This window comes from Etheostoma cragini, chromosome 1, assembly GCF_013103735.1.
Source record: "Etheostoma cragini isolate CJK2018 chromosome 1, CSU_Ecrag_1.0, whole genome shotgun sequence".
In the NCBI taxonomy this organism is placed as follows: Eukaryota; Metazoa; Chordata; class Actinopteri; order Perciformes; family Percidae; genus Etheostoma; species Etheostoma cragini.
Genome location: NC_048407.1, coordinates 24,478,428 through 24,499,078, shown reverse-complemented (window position 1 = coordinate 24,499,078; position 20,651 = coordinate 24,478,428). Strand labels below are relative to the sequence as shown.

General features: G+C 38.1%; 3 protein-coding genes across 6 annotated transcripts in view; 1 reads left to right on the top strand and 2 right to left on the bottom strand.

Moving 5' to 3' along the window:
* The window catches only part of LOC117949721 (interferon regulatory factor 2-like), a 5,332-nt gene extending 1,488 nt beyond the window's left edge, over positions 1-3,844 (bottom strand). The window contains exons 1-3 of one of the 3 annotated variants that reach the window (XM_034880256.1): positions 3,614-3,844; positions 3,407-3,506; positions 92-271 (exon numbers count right to left, since the gene is read on the bottom strand). In XM_034880256.1, the coding sequence (XP_034736147.1) occupies positions 92-271; positions 3,407-3,506; positions 3,614-3,703 (370 nt within the window). In that variant the 5' untranslated portion in view covers positions 3,704-3,844. Of the gene's footprint in view, positions 1-91; positions 272-3,366; positions 3,507-3,613 lie in introns of all 3 variants that reach the window. The other 2 variants (XM_034880249.1, XM_034880264.1) reach the window with 2 other exon arrangements.
* Positions 3,845-5,675: 1,831 nt separating this feature from the next.
* On the bottom strand, positions 5,676-12,699 carry LOC117949713. Its single transcript, XM_034880236.1, has 10 exons — positions 12,481-12,699; positions 12,320-12,384; positions 12,124-12,232; positions 11,470-11,621; positions 11,201-11,343; positions 10,888-11,047; positions 9,561-9,654; positions 9,339-9,417; positions 7,371-7,444; positions 5,676-7,284 (listed from the first exon to the last, which is right to left on the bottom strand). The coding sequence occupies exons 1-10, from the start codon at positions 12,492-12,494 to the stop codon at positions 6,270-6,272; spliced, it is 1,905 nt and encodes a 634-aa protein (XP_034736127.1). The 5' UTR covers positions 12,495-12,699; the 3' UTR covers positions 5,676-6,269.
* Positions 12,700-13,100: 401 nt separating this feature from the next.
* On the top strand, positions 13,101-19,787 carry ddias (DNA damage-induced apoptosis suppressor). 2 transcript variants are annotated; one of them, XM_034880225.1, is made up of 6 exons: positions 13,101-13,507; positions 13,779-13,940; positions 15,376-15,475; positions 16,367-16,680; positions 17,899-19,197; positions 19,228-19,787. In XM_034880225.1, the coding sequence occupies exons 1-6, from the start codon at positions 13,386-13,388 to the stop codon at positions 19,640-19,642; spliced, it is 2,412 nt and encodes an 803-aa protein (XP_034736116.1). In that variant the 5' UTR covers positions 13,101-13,385; the 3' UTR covers positions 19,643-19,787. The 2 variants fall into 2 exon arrangements, with proteins under 2 accessions (XP_034736116.1, XP_034736106.1); XM_034880215.1 differs by having other exon boundaries at positions 13,102-13,507; positions 17,899-19,787.
* The last annotated feature ends 864 nt before the right edge of the window (positions 19,788-20,651 follow it).

Genomic DNA, 20,651 nt, shown 5'->3' with positions numbered 1-20,651 from the left:
GGGGTGACAGTAACGTCACATTAAACTGAGACTGAGAATAGAGAAGAATTCAGAATAGGTTTGCTAAATACATGTTCAAGGCATGTCTCACCTCTCCTGCGTCTGTGTGTTTGTGTGCTGGGCATCATCCTATAAACTCTGTAGGCGTTGCTGCCTCTCTTCCTGCTGTGCTCCCGCAGCTCACAGATGTCAGACAGAGAATTCAAGGCACAGCGGAAATTTGCTTTCCATGTCTTGGGATCTGGTTTGTCTTTGCCTGGATGGTACCGTCCTGAAGAAGTGAAAAAGCTTAAAGACAAGCGTTGCTTTACGTGTGAAAGACACTTTTTTATCGGGTTCACACAAGAGCACAGCAGACAAAAAGAAATTTCTCTCTTTCCTACATATCGATATTCAACAAAACAAGAAAAAAAGAAACACACACACAATCCCCACACATTATCACTCAGAGGCAAACATATGAGCACACATAGATATGAACACACACGCTTCCATCCACCACACACACAGCTGTCAGAAGTTCTAGCCAACAGCATGGGGAATAATCATGCATTATATTAAAAACAAACTGAAAATCAGTGGTGAGTGTTCCTCCTGAGCAAATACAGAAAAACGCCCTAATGTGTTAGTGTCCTGATGACCTGAAGAAGCAAACCAGAGTTTAAACCAGAACTAAGTTTAAATACTGAATACATTTTTCCAGGATGTAATTTAAAAAGTGACTTCCTGAAGCAACAGGCTTATAAGTAGGGAATAACTGCAAGTTTCAAGTGTGTTTCACCTCTGACCACATACAGCATCACTGGTTTTATTACTATTATAATTATTACATTTTTTTCAATGGAGCCATGGTCAAGATGGCAGCATACAGATACAGTGTTTCAAACAATATACATGCAAACGTTAAAAACACGTTAAATAAAACACACAGTATTAACTCACAGATTCATATGCATAAGAAGACAGAGAGGAGGAAACGGATCTACATGTGATGTACCGACTGAATTACCTTCCAAACCACATTTGGGAATGCTGTAATTGGATCAGCCTTTCAAGCTGCAAATCTGTCTGGAAGTGTTTGGAGGCTGCAGGGGCAGGGATGTGGTCAGAAGTGTACTATGTTGCACCTGTAACCACACAGTGATGTCATGGTGTCCTAGAGTACACTGTTGGATCACTGCAACAAGGTGAGAAGTTCAACCACTGGGGGATTTTCCATGCATGTTGAAGGAAAATCCTGGTATATTGAAACCGGTTGTATTTAGGGGTGTATTGGCCATAAATGTGGCCACCATTGTAGAGATATGGCGAAGCAAGGACTTGCGCACAACAATCTTCAAAATCTGTGCTGTTGCTTCCATCTATCATCCAGTGTGTGACTCCATCCAATGTGTCTTGTTCTCATATTTAGCACCAGGGTTTGATTTGGATCTCAGCCAGTCCTCTGAATTTAATATCCAGCCCCAGTAATGAAATCACTGGAGCTTAAAAAGATCGACTATGGATCGTTCACAGCAGACAAGGGCAAGTGCAGGTAGCAGCAGCTCTATTACACACATGCTCCACTCTCCCACTGTCATTAGAACTTGACAAGCCTTTACAAATTTTGGGTCAGTTTCCTCAAACTTAGTTGGTGGTTGAATTCTATAATCTGTGTACTATATTATCATTACTTTTTTATTGTTTTCTTGAATATTGAGCAGAATTTTAGGACATACAACACTCCGTAAAGTGTGCTCTTTTACATATTCAAATGATGAATACGTCTTTTCTAGATCTTATGAGACGCTGTCCTGTACTTTGACAGCAATATGATCACCCACAACAGTCAGAACAACTGAACTGGAGCTTTCCCATGATGTGATGTGCAGCTACAATCACAAAGCGTGACTTTCCCAAGATTGGACGGTGTGTGTGTGTGTGTGTGTGTGTGTGTGTGTGTGTGTGTATCAGAACGTACATGAGAAGAGGTTACAAATAGAGCAAAACTATGAGATTTTGAAGAAGATTATCAAATTATTATTAATTTTATTGTACTATATTATACGAATTATAATTTTGATTTAGTGTACATGTTTGTTAGATTCTGGACACAAAGTATTCCACAAATTTTTCAATGTGAATAACTATAGGTGGTCAATAATTTGACACAGATAATCAAAAGGTTTGATAAAAATGATATGTAGTCAATTGCGAGTTTCACATGTATTGAGATTTGAATTTTGCATGTATAAATGTAAATACAAATATAGGCAGCAACAGGTTGGAAAGGTTTTTTAGGTGCAGTGTTTGCACACACACAAAAAAAAACATGAATTAATTTTTTGAGAGCTTTTTTTTCAAACTGACAGCAAAAAAAATATATATTTGAGAGTTAAAAAACTATTTTGAGAGAGATTTTACGTTTTCAGAGACACACTTTTCTGAGAGAACTTTTTTCACACAGAGAGAAAAAAGATATATTTCAGAGTTTAAAAAAGGATTTTGAGAGAGATTATTTTGCTCTTGGTATGAAAAGTTTTTTTTCTCTTCTTTTTTTCTTGCATGTAATAAAGAAATAATTCTAGCTCCATAAAATTATTCTTATCTCCACATGTCATTTCTTGAATATGTTTTGGAATTAAAGCAAAGTTTCTAAATGTTATCTAAAGTTAAAATGTGTCTGCAACATTTAATCATTTTAACTGCATTTTGGAAATTGTTTCCACCATCCCGATAAGATTAACCTGCAGGCCTGTGTAATTGCTTAGAAGAAGTCTTTCCAGTGAAGAGTAGACATGGTTGAATGCTTAACAGTCCACATTTCTAGATTTACACGTCGTGCACAGGAGCCTTAAGTAGCTCCAGATTGCATGCCAAATCAACTGCACTTAAAGGAACATACTTGGAAAAAGATGACTGATTGATTTGTTTTTGTGTGTGTGTGCAAACACTGCACCTTAAAAACCTTTTCAACCTGATGCTGCCTATATTTGTTTTTACATTTTTGCTATTGGTCTGAAAACTTTTTCTCTCAGAACTTTTTTTCTCTTTCATGTAATAAAGAAACAATTCTAGCTCCATACAATTTATCCTTCATTGAAAGATCCCTGGCCAGAATCAGGGACGTTGTGACAGTAAAAAACTAATGACAAACACAAAGTGAGGCAAGAGTTAAAGAAAAGTGACTGAACTTTCTGTTTAACACGTGAACACATTGCAGTGAAAGAGTTAAATACATTTAGGATTGATTAATAAATGATGAATGTGTTGACATTATGAAAATGTTCTCATATAGGATTGTTGTGGTTTTCCTCAATTATTGCTCTTTATCAAAGCATTGGCATGCAAGTGTAAAATAATCTACATGGACTATAGGGGACCAACCAGGTAGCTGTAACAGCTTGTTTTGGTGTGGGGTTCCTACCAGTGTGAATGGCCCAACTCCTGAAGAGTGTAGCATCTCGGTCAATACTCCATCCATGACGAGCGGCATGTTTCCATGGGATTTGAAAGATCCGTGCTGGCTGTAGAAGAAAAAAAACAGTGAATACATTGTTGTCAATAGCAGAACCTTTTGCACCCTGGTGTGTGCATGTGTTTGTGGGATGAGAGGGAGATGGAGGGGGTCTACCTGGTCCAGCCAGCTAACTCCTGGATACCTCCCAGACTGAATCTGCTCCTCCAGCCATGGCCTCAGCCTCAGCCGGCCTGGTTGTTGCATTCTGCAGTCAAAGGTTCAAGGGGAGACGTGTCACCGACCGCGCAGGAGTTTCAACAGTAACAGAAACTCTCTCAGGAGCTCAGATTTAATCACAGTTTACTCCGTGGCACCATTCCTCCCCCACTGGATTCTTCCAATTGAAGATCTTAAAGTTATGACAATCACTCTCCTCCTCCAATAACCTTCCTCCAATTACAGGAAATACTGTATGTTGTTCTTTTCGTGACAAGTGGAATGCGATGGAGTGGAGCGTTGTTGGTCATTGTAAAGGTTTTGAAATGCTTTTCTTGAAATTCTACCTGCTGAGCTGTGGATTCACAGTTGACAATTGTCCAAACTGACCTGGTGGGTTTAAGTCAGTGCTAAAAAATGGACTGGACCACTTGGTTTTTCATGGTTCCACATGAAATTACTGTGGCAGCAGTGACGATGTGTAGCTTAGTCATGTAAGACCACCAGGTGGAAACAGAGATTCCACTCTTATCAGCGAGAAGGCCGTTTTAAACATGCTTGCCTCCTGTTGACACTGTTCACAACCATGTTTTTTGAACATGCAGTTTGACACAATAGTATACACAGTGCACAGTTACTTTATCAAATGAGCATTGCAAATGAATATGCACTCTGTGCTATAGTATATTATTTGTTTATAACTCACTGTGTATGACTGTCAACACTACAGTCTTGGTAAGATACTGTCATAATTTTAGTTGCCCTGAAACAGTATTACATCATTCTCATGGTAAAACTATACATGCAAATATTCAATAAAATGACACAATGCTTGTAATTCTAAATGATGAAATCAATTGATGAATTCATGATGTCATCTTTTATTAAAAGGATATACTAAAAGGATATATTCAAATATATAACGCATTGCATGTGAATGCAAATAAGTCATGTAATATAATCTTTTTATATTATATAGATTATAATATTACACAGTTTTGAGTTAATACTCATGTTTATATTAACAGAAAATCTTTAGTGGTCATGTCAATTTATCTGTACTTTCCACCAACTGACAACTCACATACCTAGCTCTCTGCCCGCCCCATTAAATGACTCTTTTATGTGCCATTGTTGACACTTTAGAAATATACGTGAAATGATGTGCTATCCTGATACCCAGTTTACACTGAACATTTGTCAGTAGTCTTTGTGCAATCTTTCAGGAGTTTTGCCCATCAAAGATGTTAAGTTTGTATGTTACACTTGGCCTTTTTCTGTTATTGTGACACAATAACAGAATAAGTTTAAACTCCTACTTAGGGGCCATTTATCCAAATCATTCAAAAAAAACTTCTTCTCACTATATCTAGCCATTAGCAGTTAGTTTTACTGCTATTTGTAGATATATCCAAGATGTCTTCTGTCATAACAATTTAATTGAAGTGGATATGGTTTGTTTTTACATTAAAACATTATAAACTTACCCGGATAGCGCATTTGAAGCAAACACAACTCAAGAAATAAACAACTTTATTTGAATACTGAATACTGCTGTTTCTATGCATATAGTGGAATGAGTTCCTTTGAGTTCTCGTCTTTGCTGCTACTGTACCAATGTGACATGTGTTTCTGTGGAAGTGGCTCAGCAGTTCCAGAGAAGAGCTATGAGGAAGCTATTTCACAACCCCGAATTGCACCGTCTCATTATGATGCTGAATTGTGGATACTTGGTCAGTTCAGATGTAATTTTCCTTAAAAGGCCATTTTTCTTGATATGACTCCCCTTAAGATTGAAATACTCTATAAAATGAATAGTAATGACTCTTCTGTTAATTCACATTTCACTGAAGTCTTATTAAGACTATAGACTGGATGGTTGGACATGATTTCAAGCTTTCTACAACATTTATATTGTATTACACAACATTCACATTTCCCATGGAAATGTGAAAAAAAATGAATTAGGTTTAATATGACAAGTGAGATATGAATATGTGAGCTGACTGCAGCTTTTTTCTTCAAGCATTTGTAGCAAGCCCACATCTAAAACTCAAAGCAAGTGCATTCTAGCCCGGAAACCAGACGAACCTGTGAGCTCATGTTTCATGTGCTCTAATACGCATTTGCAAATTAGTCTGGCAATGCCAAGCTACGCAAGTGCACTCTGTTTATGATAAGCATTTTACATTAATGTTTTTATGTACAAACTTAATGGATGTTTCGCATCAAAAGCAGTCATACAGTTGCAAAGTATCTATGACCATGAGATCTATTAAAACAGTCATGTCACAGTTGAGAAAACAATGTCAACGCCAAGTCCATTTATTAACTGTTCTGAAGCTTTCGGTCATGATTACATAATCTTCTTTGGAAGATATCCATGACAACAGGGCAAACTGAAAAGATCAAGAACAGCTTCTAAATGGCTCTTAAGGTGAGATTGTTTGCTTCTGTTTCCAAGTTCAATTGACTTTTAAAACTGAGTCATGTTACAGTGTAAACACCATTCATAGCCACATCCTGTTTTCTCCCTCTCTTGTCTTCCAAATTTCTCAACAATGTTTCTCAATATTTTAAAGAAGGAGAAATTGCACATGATAAAATGTCGGAGCTACACACTATGATAGCCGCTGTCTGTGATTAGTGGCATAGACTGGTGAGCAGGGATCAAGGAGAGAAAATGGCTTTGGAGTTCAGAGAGACACTGGCCACCCTGGACATTGTTAATGACGCCGGGGACAACTGGGCTTAAGAAGCTTTGAGGCAGCTTGGTGAATGATTCCTCAGGGTATATGTTCAAACTTTCCTCTTTCTTAAGACACCTCTCCTCTGAAAACAAAGTATCAGGCTGCTCCACCAGATTCTGAAATGCCTGGTAGCCATCATCCACTGGAGGGAAGCTGTGTGAGCCTAAAGAGGCACTGCCGTAGCAGGGGTTTTCATCACAAATTATTGCCCCTTTAGTTGTTCCATGTAGCTTTGTCGCACCACAGGCAGCCTCATCGAAGCTCTCTAACCTGCCCTCGACTCTGGACACAGGATCACATAACACATTTGTGTTGGTGCCACTAGAGACGGAGGACAAACTGGAGTCTTCTGAATATGAAAATCCCCCAGAATTGGCATTGCTTTGCTGATATGACATGTCTGTTGGCATCAGAGATAAATCCACAGGTGGAAAATTAACACGCGGACAAGCTGGTGCGTGCTGGTCCACACAGGTCACGTCCCCCACAATAGGATGGTATGGAGAGTCACAAACCATTTCAACGTGCGTCGGAAACTCAGAGCTGTCCGTCAGATTCTGATGTGGGCCGCTGGGAATGAGGATGGAGTAGGTTTTATTTTCAAAGCCGGATGATCCAAAACTCATGTCATCAGCTCTGACACCACAAGGATTGTAGGAAGAGGAGAGCAAACCACTGTCTTGGTTTGATTCTGTAAATGGATTGGGGGTTAAATGTGATATTGGGCTGATGTTGGGGAGGGCTTTAAGAAGGGCTTCGTGAACAGAGGCTTTAACGTTAGGTTCTGTATTAGCATAACTGAGAACAGAAGAGCCAGTACTGATTCCGCTGCTTTGCTGAAGGCTCCCACTGCTAGTGTCTCCCAGGGACCCCTTCGAACTAAATACAGACAAATGGGTTACTTTAACTGCCAACAAAATGACATAGAAATCCTTAAGGAAATGTACTAGTACAGCCACACAAACCATGATTTGCTGTCATCTGGAACAAGGGGCTCAACACAGACAGACGAGATGAGGGGTGGCACAGGCTTCAAGACCTGCAACAAGAAGGATAAAAACGATTAAAACCGTAGATTTGAAATATTTCGAGTAAAGGGTTCCCATGTTCTTTTCCAATAGATTTTACAACTATTTATTAAACATATTAATTATTATTTTCAAATCATAATAACCATCATTTATAGATGGTAAATTGATAGTTAATTTTCTTTACTTAATTATCATTTAATTGTTAAGAAACAGTCAGTTTACTGTTAACAAACAATTTAATTTTTTTAACTAATGTTTACTAATTGTAAATTTAACTATGTAACTGGTACATTGATAGTTAATTTTCTTTAGTTAATTATCATTTAACTGTTAGGAAAGAGTCAGTTTACTGTAAACAAACAATAAAATTATAATTAATAATGATTACTAATTATTAGTAGTGCTTTGTTAAGGGTTACTAGTTGGTCTGTAACCGTCTGTAAACAGTGTCTGGATGGTTATTATAAAGTTGCAACAGATGACTTTAATACCTTGTTAAATAGCTATTAAATACTCTGTAAACCATCTATAAGAATCTTCGGAATGCCTATTAAAAAGTTGCAACTGGTGGGTGGTTTAAAATCATTAGTTAATTATAAATACGTTTTTAAAGGATCAAGTTACTTTATTTGGTACACTTAAAGCTTTTATTAGTGGTACACAAAACAGTGATTATTTGTGCACTGATAATATAGTCTGATCAGTAAATTGAACCAATTTGTGAAAAAAGTAATTGTCATGCAACAAAGTACCGCTGATGAACACAAGAACAAAGGGATTACTAAAATAAAGTTGGTACAAAAACTTAGCATACAAAATACAATAATCTGGGGTAGGGGTACTTTAGAGACCACAATAACAATAAAAGACACAAAGCAATTAACATCACAAGCTCCAGTAACTTGACATCATTTATTTCTATTTATATTGCTTAGCAATATCGTGGAGCAGGCGTCCTAGTGGACCATTATGCTGTTTTTTACCCAACCATTCATTACACTCAATCACAGTCTCTGAGCAGATACTTGGACATACCCCTGTTTATGCTGTATACTTTTTTTAAGTAGTCAAATGATTGACAAGTTTATCTTTATGAACTGTTGTCTACTTTTGCAGTCAGAAGCCCAATAGAGATAGAGCACAACTAATTGGATGGGAAGCTGAGTGGAGTGATGGTGAAACGGTAATGTTTAAAAAGGACTGTGCAATTTAAAAAGGTTTGTGCATGTTCATTTATTTTTCATGTATGGTCATTGTTCTTTTTCAAATTTTAGACCACAGTGTAAAATTAGCGGTGCACCAATGCCACTATTTTCAATATAAGCTTGGAAAACTTACACTTTATTCGAAATTGAAAAAATGTAAAGCTTCAGTAAGTAACTATGATTGAATTTTTTTAATAAAAGGTTTTATTAGCGATCTGCTGTGTTTTGTACCAGCCTGACTTACAGGTGCCTTTTTCATTTATACAGATTTGTTTTTTTGTACATAATTTAATAAAGGGCAAAACATTTCTCATTGCTTTACCAAGCACTGTTTAATAACTATGAAAAGTATCAGTCGCAACTTTATAACCACCCGGACACTGTTTACAAAACACTAACAATAATTAGTAATCCTTAGTTATTAAAATTAAATTGTTTGTTAACAGTAAACTGACTGTTTCTTAACAGTTAAATGATAGTTAACTAAAGATTAATTAACTATCAATTTACCATCTATAAATGATGGTTATTATAAAGTGTTACCGTGATGCTGGATTACATGCTGTATCGTGAATGCTGTGAAACACTCATGCATGTAAAGGCAATTGGAATCTACAATATATAGGATTTACAGAATGTAAATGCATTGAATGACTGTTGCTGAAAAATGCCAAATAAGTATCACCAGGGGACTCACCTTTTCCTCGCCTGGATGCATAATAGAAAGTTTAGGATTTGGACATTTGGCAACTGTGTCCCTCCACTTTGTGTTGAGCCTAAAATCAATTGCACAGATAAATCAACAACAGATAAACAAATGACACATAAACACAACACAGGAGTTACAGTATTAGGGGGGAAAGCCTTTCATATGATTCACTAACAGAGAAACGACACAAAAACCATCTGCATGACTTACTTTACATAACAGCTATTTACAGCAACGCTGAGGATGATTGCAGCAAAACTGAGGCTAATGATGATAGCCAAGGCCAGGACAGTGGAGGACATGGCTGTAAAGTAACATGTATAAAGTAAGTTTGGAAATTACTCCATTTTGAACAGATTACATGCAGTAGAGAGATGAATTAGAGAGAATGGCATGATGTATGCTTGTAGATCTGCACCTGGCTAGTGGAATGTGTAACAGTTCAATTCACCTGAAAGAAGACTTAGACTTTACAGTTACTTGGGTGAAAAGGAAAATGCTAGAGCAGAGCACCATAATATGTTCATTGGCTATTAGAGAATGTGGGTGGGGAGGGAGGTCCCTAATGGATGTTTTATGCTTCTGCGGGGGTACGCTGTTGATTTGACGCAAAAGCATAAAACGGCATCAAGGGTGAGGCAATGGGTGAGCCTGTAATAGTGGAGCAACACAGAGAGAGAGAAAAGATAGATCCTTGACAACAAAACACTGCATGGCAGTTACAACTATGAAACGGTTGTGATCCTTATCTGCAACCTTTGTCTTAAAGGGATATTTTGCAAATTTTCAACCAACTTTGTATTGTAATAATGTTGTATGTGTAAATAAACTTCCCTCTATCTAAGAAGGGCCCAGATCTCCCTACTCACCAACCAGCAAAAATCTGCCACATGATGCAAAACCTGCTGGCTCTTAGTGCTGTTGCTCAAACTTCAGATTGTACTTCCATATATGGACAAACAGAGGATAGAAGCGGATTGAGGGAAAGAGCAGGGACAGTGCTGATTAAATATCAACCAAGGTTCTGTGACAGTATTGCCTATTTCTTGCCTAGAATGTTTTCAAAAACTGCACCATTTGGCACTAATTTTAAAGTTTGGGAACAGGAAGTTGGCTCATACGGTTTCCTGTTATTGAGAAAACCGAGGCAGTAAGAACTCATAGATGAAATGGTAAAAATAGGCAGTGCTGATCAAATATAAACCAAGACTCTGTTACTCTATTGCCTATTTCCCACCAGTGTTAATTGGTCCGGAGCGGCGCAGTGCATTTATGTTGTTGTGAGTTTTCCACCTTTTGAGAGAAAGGGAATATCACAGCTTCTTTTCTCAGCTTTCTCTGGTCATGTACCACCAGTTTAAAAAAAAATTGCTTGCACTCCCACTTTAAGGAAAGACGTACCTCAGCATACCTCACAGTCTGTGAACGCCTGTGAGAGCCCACATCAGTGAATTAGGTGTGGTGTGCCACAACAACTAAGTCAATGTAGCAACAAAGATAAAGATCAGTTGCTATGTGGTTGCGTAGCATAACTTACGGGTTGTGAATTCCAACTCTTCGCTACTGTCACTGAAGCGATCACTCAAGTCTATGTGGCTTTTCACGCTGACCACATATGTTGTACTTGGTTCCAAGTCTTGACCAAGTATTTCATACCAACTAAATTCGTCGGGAGTTGGTTTGACAAGAGCAGACACCTGGTATGGAGAAACAAGAATTATTAAAAAGATGGTTTGGCAATCATTTCCTTTAACTAAACAAGCAAGCTGACATACGTAAATGCCCATGACTAAGTCATCTCTACGGCATTGTCTTTTAGTGTTATAAAGTGCATTTGGCATTGCTCTTACGGTTTTTGCTTCTCCTTTTTTATGGTAAGTCACATTAGTAGTCAAGTTATCTCTTAAACTTTTCTTCACGTTCTTCTTCCACTTGACATGAAAATTCCCATTAGATTCATTCACTGAGACAATTGTTGGGGTTTGGGGCTTTACTGTAGAAGAGAGATGAGAGACATAAGGGGAATGTTTCTTAACTTCCATCCAGTTGTACATCCATTCACTGTTATTCTGGATCTGGATCAGATCACTGGACTTTCATTTAAAAGAAGTCAACTTACTGCTGTCTGTGATGTTGATGGTTTTGGTTTCCATGATCTCGCCTCCTTTCCAAACTTTGGCTAAAAAAGACTCCCCTACAACAAGTGTCTCAATGTGGACAGAGCAGCAGTACCGTGAAGTCTGACACTGTGTAAATATGCTATTCGTCTCCCTGTGAAATACAAGATAACATGCATCATGCTCTAAATATTTTAAACACATTTTAGTTGATTTTATATACAATTATATACTACAGTATTTATGATTGCTAAAACACTAAACAACCATGTCTAATGAATGCTCTGTAGTGTTTAGTTCTTGACTGGCTGTGTGTATGATCTGAAAGCATTGAGTCAGGTGTTTTGGAAACACAGTTTGGGAATTTAATTTTCTGGTTACAGTTTTGAAAACATGGGTGAGGGTTTCAAGACTTATTTTAGCAATAGAGAAAAACTATAGGCTAATATAATTTAAATGCTTATAGGCTTATATAATATGTAATAGAGACAGTTGATTGTTTTTCTATATTTTATGAAAACAATCAATGTGACTCAATCATTGGAGGGAAGTCAGCCAAAACTAAGCTCATAAATATACAATTTTACCAATTTACTGGTTCTGCGGTAAACCACAGGCTACGTAAAATAAGTAAAACAATAAAAACAACACGTTACCCATGTCCATCATTTCTCAGGAAAGTCAACTTGTATTCAGAGCAGTTTTCTCCTTCAAAGTGGCAAGACATCAGTGAGACATAGTCGTTCGTACAGTCAAGATTTTGGCCTGAAAGGCATATTACACAAAGAGATTACTTGTGAGAATGAGTTATTGCTTATAGATAAAAGATGTGTACGTGTCCACTTTACGTACCAGAGAAATTTGTTGAAATGGTCGCCAAAATAAGAAGGACTAAGGATATCCTATCGCGAACGGGCCTGAAAGCAAACAGCAGATATTTTATTTAGGCTAGGCTATTTAATGCGACGTATTTGATAATCTAAGGAACGAAACCAAATTCCAAGACTGTTTACCATTGTAACTCCATGCTTAACCGACGTATTCTTCTTATGCTTTGAAAAGAATCCAGTTCATCAGGTCCGAACCATTTCGTGGGAAAGTGAATGTTTAGTTGGCTGCGTGCCTACACTTTATGTCTCACAGTCTTCCTGATATGGAAAGTTGTTCCTGGAAATGTTGCGCCACCAATTCAGGAGGTGTGTCCTACTCCCATTTCCTCAAAGGGTAGAAGAAAGGCATCACAAGCCCTAGCCTACTGTAAAAGAAGCAACCAAGTAAGACTACCTTAACTGTAGCCTGTATATTTTTAATTGTGAATTTGCGCGTACAAGTGTAAAACAACTATCTAGGCCTAATGTAAAATCTTACACTTACAGACACAAAAAATACATTAAAATAGATCTAAAATAGATCTAGAAATTGCCGGGTTCTTATCCTGTGTCCCTTTTAATAATAGTTCTGCTCTCTCTACAAGTAAGTGAAATACATATACACACACATAGGCCTATTTTTATATCACTGTAAAAAAGCTCAGAGAATTCCATCCTGTCAATCTAATGTTCCACATCCAGTCCAGTAGGTGGCAATAATGCTCCTTCAAGCTGGCTCTGCAACCGCCAGCAAATCTAAACAAGCAGAATAAAAGTAGCCTACGTAGTGGCGAAAGGGACCAAATAGGGATTTTAACACTTTTAAAAGATGATCAAAATATGTTGATATTTAGAAATTGACGTTGTATGTGTGTGTGTTTTTAGGCTTTACGCCATATTTGGTTCTAGCTTTACTGATTATTGGTCGTGTTGAAGTTGCTGCCGTTGCAGTTAATTATGTTGTGAGACGTTTCAGCTAGCAGCCTGCTAACGTTAGCTGCAACAGCCAAGTGGCCGTGCCTCAGAGTAACTTCCTCCTAACAGATTAAATGTCTGTTAGACGGGTTCTGGTGGATTGTGTTGTGTTGTCTCTGAAAGATGCCTGTGTGTTTTATCCTTGCTGTAAAGGCTGTTTCTCAAGGATTGACGTTGAACAGCAGGACACGACGAGGTAACAACACAAACAACAAACGAAGAAACAGTGGTTCCACGGAATGTATTGACAGAACTTTATTGTGACTGATTACTCTTTACATTTGTTGGAGTTAAATTAAAGCAATACCAGTACTTTACTTTATTATGTCTCACAGACAAGTTCATTTAGAGGTATGCTAACTATATAAAGGCTGTATCTTAATAAGCTTTAAACATTACATGAATTGGTTCCTTTGATGCAAATGTACTCACTCACACATGGTGTCGCCTCTGTCTATCCACCACAGATGCAGATGCTCTAAGTGTGGTTCCAGCTGTCTGAGGGAACAGGTTGATTACAGATATCGTCTATCACTAAGGGTGGCCCGGGATAGATGCATATTTGGAGTTACAGTGTTTGGAACCTGCTTGAACCCATTCTTTGGCATTAATGCAAGTGGTTTACAGAGGTAAGCACAGAAATAATATCTCAAACAACTCCAAATTTCTGCAATGTATTAGTCTGCCAACGTCCATCAGTCTTGTATACATAGTAAGTATTAACATCATTGATTTTTGGTAGGATTTAATTTGACACTTGATTGTAGCACAGACAGCCAACATTATTTCAGGTTTGCAGGCCATTTAAAGGTATTTTGCAAATGCTCTGTATCTGGAGCATCACAGAATTCTCTGTGTTGAGAATTTAGACTACATAAGTTTTCTGTTACTGTCTGACATTATATTTTGTACCAAGTCACTGTGTGGATTGAAGTAGTTTGGTTTCTACTGACTAAAAAGAGGAAGAAAAAAAAATCATCTTTTGGAAATTTATCTTTACGCCTTAATTAAAAAAAGTAAAATTCCAACCTTTAAGGGAACCAATTTTCTTTATGAATGAATAATGTATTGCAAATAAATAAATGTTCTTCCATTAAAATACAGGGGTCATGAGTACACACCCATATGTTAAATTCCCATAGAGGCAGGAAGAGTTTTTTATTTTTATAGGCCAGTAATTTCATGAATCCAGGATACCATGCATCCTGATAAAGTTCCCTTGACCATTGGAATTAAAATGACCCCCCATCATCACATACCCTTCACCATACCTAGAGATGATGTCGGGTTATTCTTCCATTTAACATAAGATCGCGTATACTTATGCCCCCTGTATTTTAAGGAAAAACATCTATTTATTTTACGATAAATTATTAATTCAAAAAGAAAGTTGGTGTACTTAAAGGTTGTATTTTTATTTTTTTAGGTAAGGCATTAAGATCAATTTCCAAAAGAGGATTTTTTTGTATCCCTCTTTTTAGTCAACTTTAGCATGGGTATGTAAACATGCAAGCCACTTTACGTGAAGAAGGTTTGCGAGACTTTGATGACTTACACAGGATCATTTAATGAATTCCAATTGTGGAGAGAATTAGACAGGCAGTACAGTTTAATTACTGTACATAGCATGAGTTCATAAGATGAAAATTCCAACACTCTGGAAAAGGTTAAGGGATTGAAGTAAGCAACTTAGATCTTGACACATCCTGTATAAGAGTTAGTAGACGGTGGCCTAAACAACACCATTATTAAGTGTTAACCATTTGGCATTTGCAGTGTGAAACAGTACAGCTTATAGTTTTTTACCTGAAAGTTAATGGTTTTATCTAGTGTATTAAGTTATTATTTGAGGTTTTTGTGTCATGTGAATGGATGAAATAAAATCTGCAATATAACCCTGTGCTTAACCCCATGATGGTCAGAAGGAATACACAAGTTAGCTTTATTTTTTTTCTAGGGTTTAATGTGGCACATTTAAAAAGCTTGTCTTGTGATCAGTTTTTTCTCTCTTTGCCGGTCAAGTGAAAAGCAGTGTGTATTTCTGTTGTGTCTGTAATGTTGTAGGTTGGTGGAGAACTTTGATGGCGCATCAACCAGATCCACATTGTTGGTGAAGGCTGTCGAGGACTGTTTTATTGGTGGACATTTCATCTTTGGTATTAAGGTACATTTTCTTTACTTGGTGTATTACAGTTGTATCTGTGTATATGTTGGCCAATAATTAACGAAAAGATTAAGAGAGTACATCCATGCTCACCATTGGCTCTGTGAAGCTGTAAGTCTGCACAGCAGTGCTTTGAGTTAAATGCTAAGCTATGTCGCCATGCTAATATGCTGATGTTTTGCAGCTAAAATATTATAGTGCCACTAAGGCTAATAGGAATGTCTTATGATGATGGGTCTTAGTTTTGCTGGTGTTGGAAAGATTTTAAAGTGATTACAGTTCATTCTGAGGGGAAGATGGACATCTGTACCAAATTCATCAATCCATCTAACTGTTGTCGTGTAATTTCACTAAAAAACAAAAACAAGAGGAAAAGTCAGGTGATCAACAAAGTCATTAGGATTCATCCTCTGGACGTCATAAATGCCTGTACAAAATCTTTTTTGCAAATCCATCCAGTAAATATTGATTTATTTCATAGAAAACGTTAAAACTTTTATTATTGGGGGCACAATAGGAAACACCAAGGGATCACAAAAGTTAGTTGGATTATTCTTATGGGAACCATGAATGCCTTTACAGAATTTAATAACAATGGCAAGTAGTAATTGAGATATTTCAGTCTGGACCAAAGTGGTGGAGCGACCAGCCGACAGACCAACATTGCCATCCCATTCTGGGCTGTATGGCCAAAACCAAATCTAAGGGTTATGTCTTTATTTGATGTTATTTGATTGTTTTAAACACAAATGTTGGTATCAGTATTGGCTTCAATATAAAGTATGGTTTGGGCTATAATCATACATTTTTGAACAACATGTCCAAAATATGTGCTTTGAACTTCATTTGTATTCAGGCTGCTTGCTCTCTGGTCTTGTCTGTGTTCTTCAGGTAAGCAAGACAGAAAGTGGGCCTTGGTTAGGAGGGCCTGCTGTAAATGGCTCCAGCAGTAAGGAAGCAGTCCACTTTATTGCCACTCAGATGATTCTCCCCAAAGCTGCGGGCCTAGGAGGCTGCACAGTGGTCAGTTATTATCGGATCCTTCTTCAGAAAGCTGCAGAATATGAACTTGAATCCACTGATCCCAGCAAAACCTCCAGACCCCCAGCTACAACCCTGCTGCTGATTCCTCGCCGTTTTCAAGCCAGCAGCTTTAATAATGCCACACTTTCTGCCTCAGGTCTTCTTTCCCAGTCACCACAAAGGTAATGATAATAGGATTCTACCGGTAGCTGTTGCTTTCTATCTGATAATTTTCAGTATTTTATAGGCATTTCACGATTCTCCAAATCCTCGATTCGATTACGTTTTTGATTCTAAGGTTACGGTTTGATTCAATTCTTGATTTTTAAAGCACATGCCACTATGCCATTTTTAATCTAGAATTGTATGTAATATAATGTCTGACCTTTTTTTGCAATGTACCACATTACATTGTTAAATTAAAAAATGTATTAACAAAATATTGTAAGAATAACATATATTCAGTCAGTTGGAAACTTGACAATTTGTCAATAAAGTACAATTTTCTTTTTACCAACAATCTTGAGGGCAGATGCTTCGCACCCCTAGACCGTTAATATTGATTGTTAATATTAATATACAGTCTATTTTCGCACCACACGAAGTCTAGTGGTGGAAACCCCCAGTGTTGGCTTCAAGGCAGCGCTGCCTTAAAGGCACTAGGTCTAGGATTAGGCATTTGTTGGGATAAAGCTAAAAGAAGAAGGAACATCTGCTAGCCGCTAGGCTAATGTGCAATGTTAAACCCAGAAGATATAGTACACGCACATAGCAGAGCTTGCAAACTGTGGCTTTTTTTGTCGACAGTGCGAACCTTGTCGATGTAACTCACTGGAAAATCAAAAAAATGTCCCCACTTTCACACACTTCAGTGAGAAAGGAGGGGGTTCAAGTTCTGTCGATGGGTGTCCAGCAACTGCAGATTCCATGCTATCTTTTGACTGGCTCTAGCTAAGTTACAGGAGGTTGACTGACTCTCTGCACTTTCCGCTTGACAAGCTGATCCGGCGTGACATGGTGGCGCGGCAGCATCGATGTTTCCATTTTTAATTATACATTCAAGATTGTGACCATATATACAGTCTATGATTGTGACTTGATTTCAATTTAACACTTAGACACCCTTAGTATTTTATATCAGGGGCAGACTCTGTAGGGGCCAGAAACAAATAATTGGGAAAAAGTGAGACTGACTCAATCTAAAATCAAAGTAAAAACGACAAAAGTTTTTTCAAGCTAGTTTGACTAGTGAGCCCGTAAGAATTGTAACTGTGTCTCGAACAGTTTTTCCTCACTTTAAAGTGTATTTTTGTAGGGGAAGAAATTAAAATTAAATGTAAGAAAAGGTTTCCCCTCCATAAATTGCATTTTGTCACAGTTGCCTTTTTTTTTCTTCCTAGTTCACAGAACCAGGACGGTACCCTTACTCCCACCCCTCCATGGCAACAGTCACTAGGACTAGTTACTTCATCGGCAGAGCAGGAGGAAGGCTACAGTACCCAGGACAGTGGAGATGAGAACAGAAGGCAGACAGACAACTATAAAACACCACATCATGCACAGAGAGCCTACTTGGAGAACCATCAGGTCACAGAGGAGAGAGCAATGTCACCGCTTCTTTCTTTAGAGTGCAGTTCTTCCAGTAGTCCACGATTTACCAAATGTCCATTCTCCTCTATTGAGAAAGCTGTTGGAAACACCCCCACCCTGAACACTTGGTTCAGTCCTCCGTCACCTGGCCACAACAGCTCCAAGGGGTTTTCTACCAGACAACTCACCAAAGCATTTTTGTCAAGCTCCTTGGTTTGGGAAGATTTGCCCTTCTCTGAGAGTCTTACAGCATTTTTGTGTGAGGAAAACAAAGGTTTTGACATTGTTGGTGAAACAGAGTCACATCTAAATGTGCAAAGTCAGGAAGAAACCAAAAGAACCAACCTGGAAATCGGTAAACAAGACAAGAACATATCACATAAATCAACTTCTGTTTGTCAAAGTAACACACAGCTAACAGACAGCCACTCACAGTTATTACTGGATATCACCAATACATCTGCATCGAATGGTTATGATTTCTCTGACCAGGTACATAAGAACCCTAATGGATTTGCAAGCATGAGTCAAGCCAAAAACATGTGGTCCAATGAGTGTTATCAGAAGGATGAGAAAGCGAGCTCTCGGTCTTTCGAAAATGAAGAGAAAGAGCAGCTTGAAGGGGATACCTACAATTGTTCAGCAGACCTATTCAGTGGCTCACTCATAATCGATATGAACACAGACCAGCTCAACACACATGCAGAGACTTTCAGGACAGCCACAGAAGCTTGCCCACTACTTCCCGAACTTAACAAACAGCACCTGAGGAGTAAAAATGGTACACCTTCAACACCAGACAAACAGAAATGGAAAAGGTATAAATGCATTAAAAGAGACAGTTTAATTCCATCAGGCACACAAGAGCTTGACTTCATCCCTTCCTCTCAGTCCACCCCCATTGTAAAAGTAGCTGTTGTGAAGGGGCCGCCTGTCTCCTCTTACAGAACAGGAAATCTCCCTCAATTAGACGGTAAAAAGACAGCCAGAACCACTTCTTCTCTTTGTAAATTAAACTGTGTGAGTGCAAACCAGCTTATCCAGTGTGGCAGAGTGTCTACAAATGAAAACATGATGTGGACTTCCTGGAAACCAGACAAGCATAAAAACCATCTGCTGGCTCAGCAGCACCTTATGGTCCAGAGAGGGGCTCTAAACAGCGAGTCAACGGGAAAGACCAACCACAAATGTGACTCAAGTGATTGTGATGTGACTGTCTACGACTATGAGGACGATGCATTAATTGTTCCTCCAACTCCTGCTGCTAAAACACAACTGAGTGGGAAGATCCGAAGAAGAAGAAGGCAGACTAATACCAGCAGCAGAACTTTGGGTTATTCTTGTGAAGAGCAGCAGGGAGATGGAGTTGATTGTAAAAGAAATCGGTTGAATAACACTCTTACATCATCACGGAGAGGTCTGGCTGCACACACAGGAAATTGTGAAAGTGAGACGGTTAATGAGGGCAGTCTGGTTAGATCTAATTGTTACCTCCTGGATGATGACAATGAGGCCTGTGATTGGTCTAGAGATCTATTCTCCGACTCAGTCTGAAAGGTTCTGTTGCATATGGACTGTACAAAATGATTCAAGAATTAAAGGTCTTTTTAATGTAAGTTATGATATTTTGTTGAAAAGCACTGCCAGAGAAGCCAAGCCTTACTTGACCCACCTTCGGCCACTGTGGAAACACACACATATATATATATTTATATTTATATATATATATATATATATATATATATATATATATATATATATATATATAAAATAAACATAGATTTTATTTTATTTATCATAACAGTGTTTTTAAGACTTTCTGCTGCTGCACCCTCTCACTCACTGCTGCATTTTACTCATAACCCTGTTGGTTGTCCATTGTTTCTACAGCTGAATGCTATTTAAGCAAAGTGACAGTAAAAGAATGATTCTGTGTGTATCTGATAAATTATCTGCCGCATCTAATAGCCATTGAGTTCAAATTATTGAAACTCCTTCTTGGATTTTAGTCTTTTATTAAAATAAAACAAAGACAGAAAAGAAATAATGGTACTGCAATAAAAATCCAGCGAATTGAACAAGGGACAGTCTTTTAATAAACAGTGGATACCAAAAGGTCAACAAGATGTTCTGACACTTTTGAAGACTCTCCATTCTCCTACTTTAAATCCCTGCTCCCTGGTACTTCTGTTGACTCCGGAGCTATGGCTGTTCTGTGGCTACTGTGTGTGTGTGTGTGTGCGTGTTTTTAGGGGTGTTAATGTAAGGATGAGTGTGTACAGTGTCACGCCAAAGAGCTGGGATAGCAGCCAACAAATATCATGTTTACATTGTTCTGGATTTGAGTAAACGAGTGCAAGGACAAGAAGACGATAATGTTTCTAGTGTAAAATGGAAACTGGGACAAGACGTTAACAGCTGGAGCTTTGTACAATGTGTTGCAGAAGCAGGGTTGCTATTAGGCAGCTGGGTATGGTATGATGTGTGTCTACAGTGGGTACGGAAAGTATTCAGACCCCTTTAAATTTTTCACTCTTTGTTTCATTGCAGCCTTTTTCCAAAA

Bases quoted from the DNA above. Each gene is read 5' to 3' on its own strand.
- LOC117949713 (XM_034880236.1), bottom strand. The intron at 11,622-12,123 runs GTAACGTGTTGT...TGTATTTCACAG, and splicing joins CTGAGAAATGATGGACATGG to GGAGACGAATAGCATATTTA. The intron at 11,048-11,200 runs GTAAGAGCAATG...TCTCCATACCAG, and splicing joins AAAAAGGAGAAGCAAAAACC to GTGTCTGCTCTTGTCAAACC.
- ddias (XM_034880215.1), top strand. From the start codon at position 13,386: ATGTCTGTTAGACGGGTTCTGGTGGATTGTGTTGTGTTGTCTCTGAAA. The intron at 13,508-13,778 runs GTAACAACACAA...TATCCACCACAG, and splicing joins GAACAGCAGGACACGACGAG to ATGCAGATGCTCTAAGTGTG. The intron at 16,681-17,898 runs GTAATGATAATA...TTTTCTTCCTAG, and splicing joins CTTTCCCAGTCACCACAAAG to TTCACAGAACCAGGACGGTA.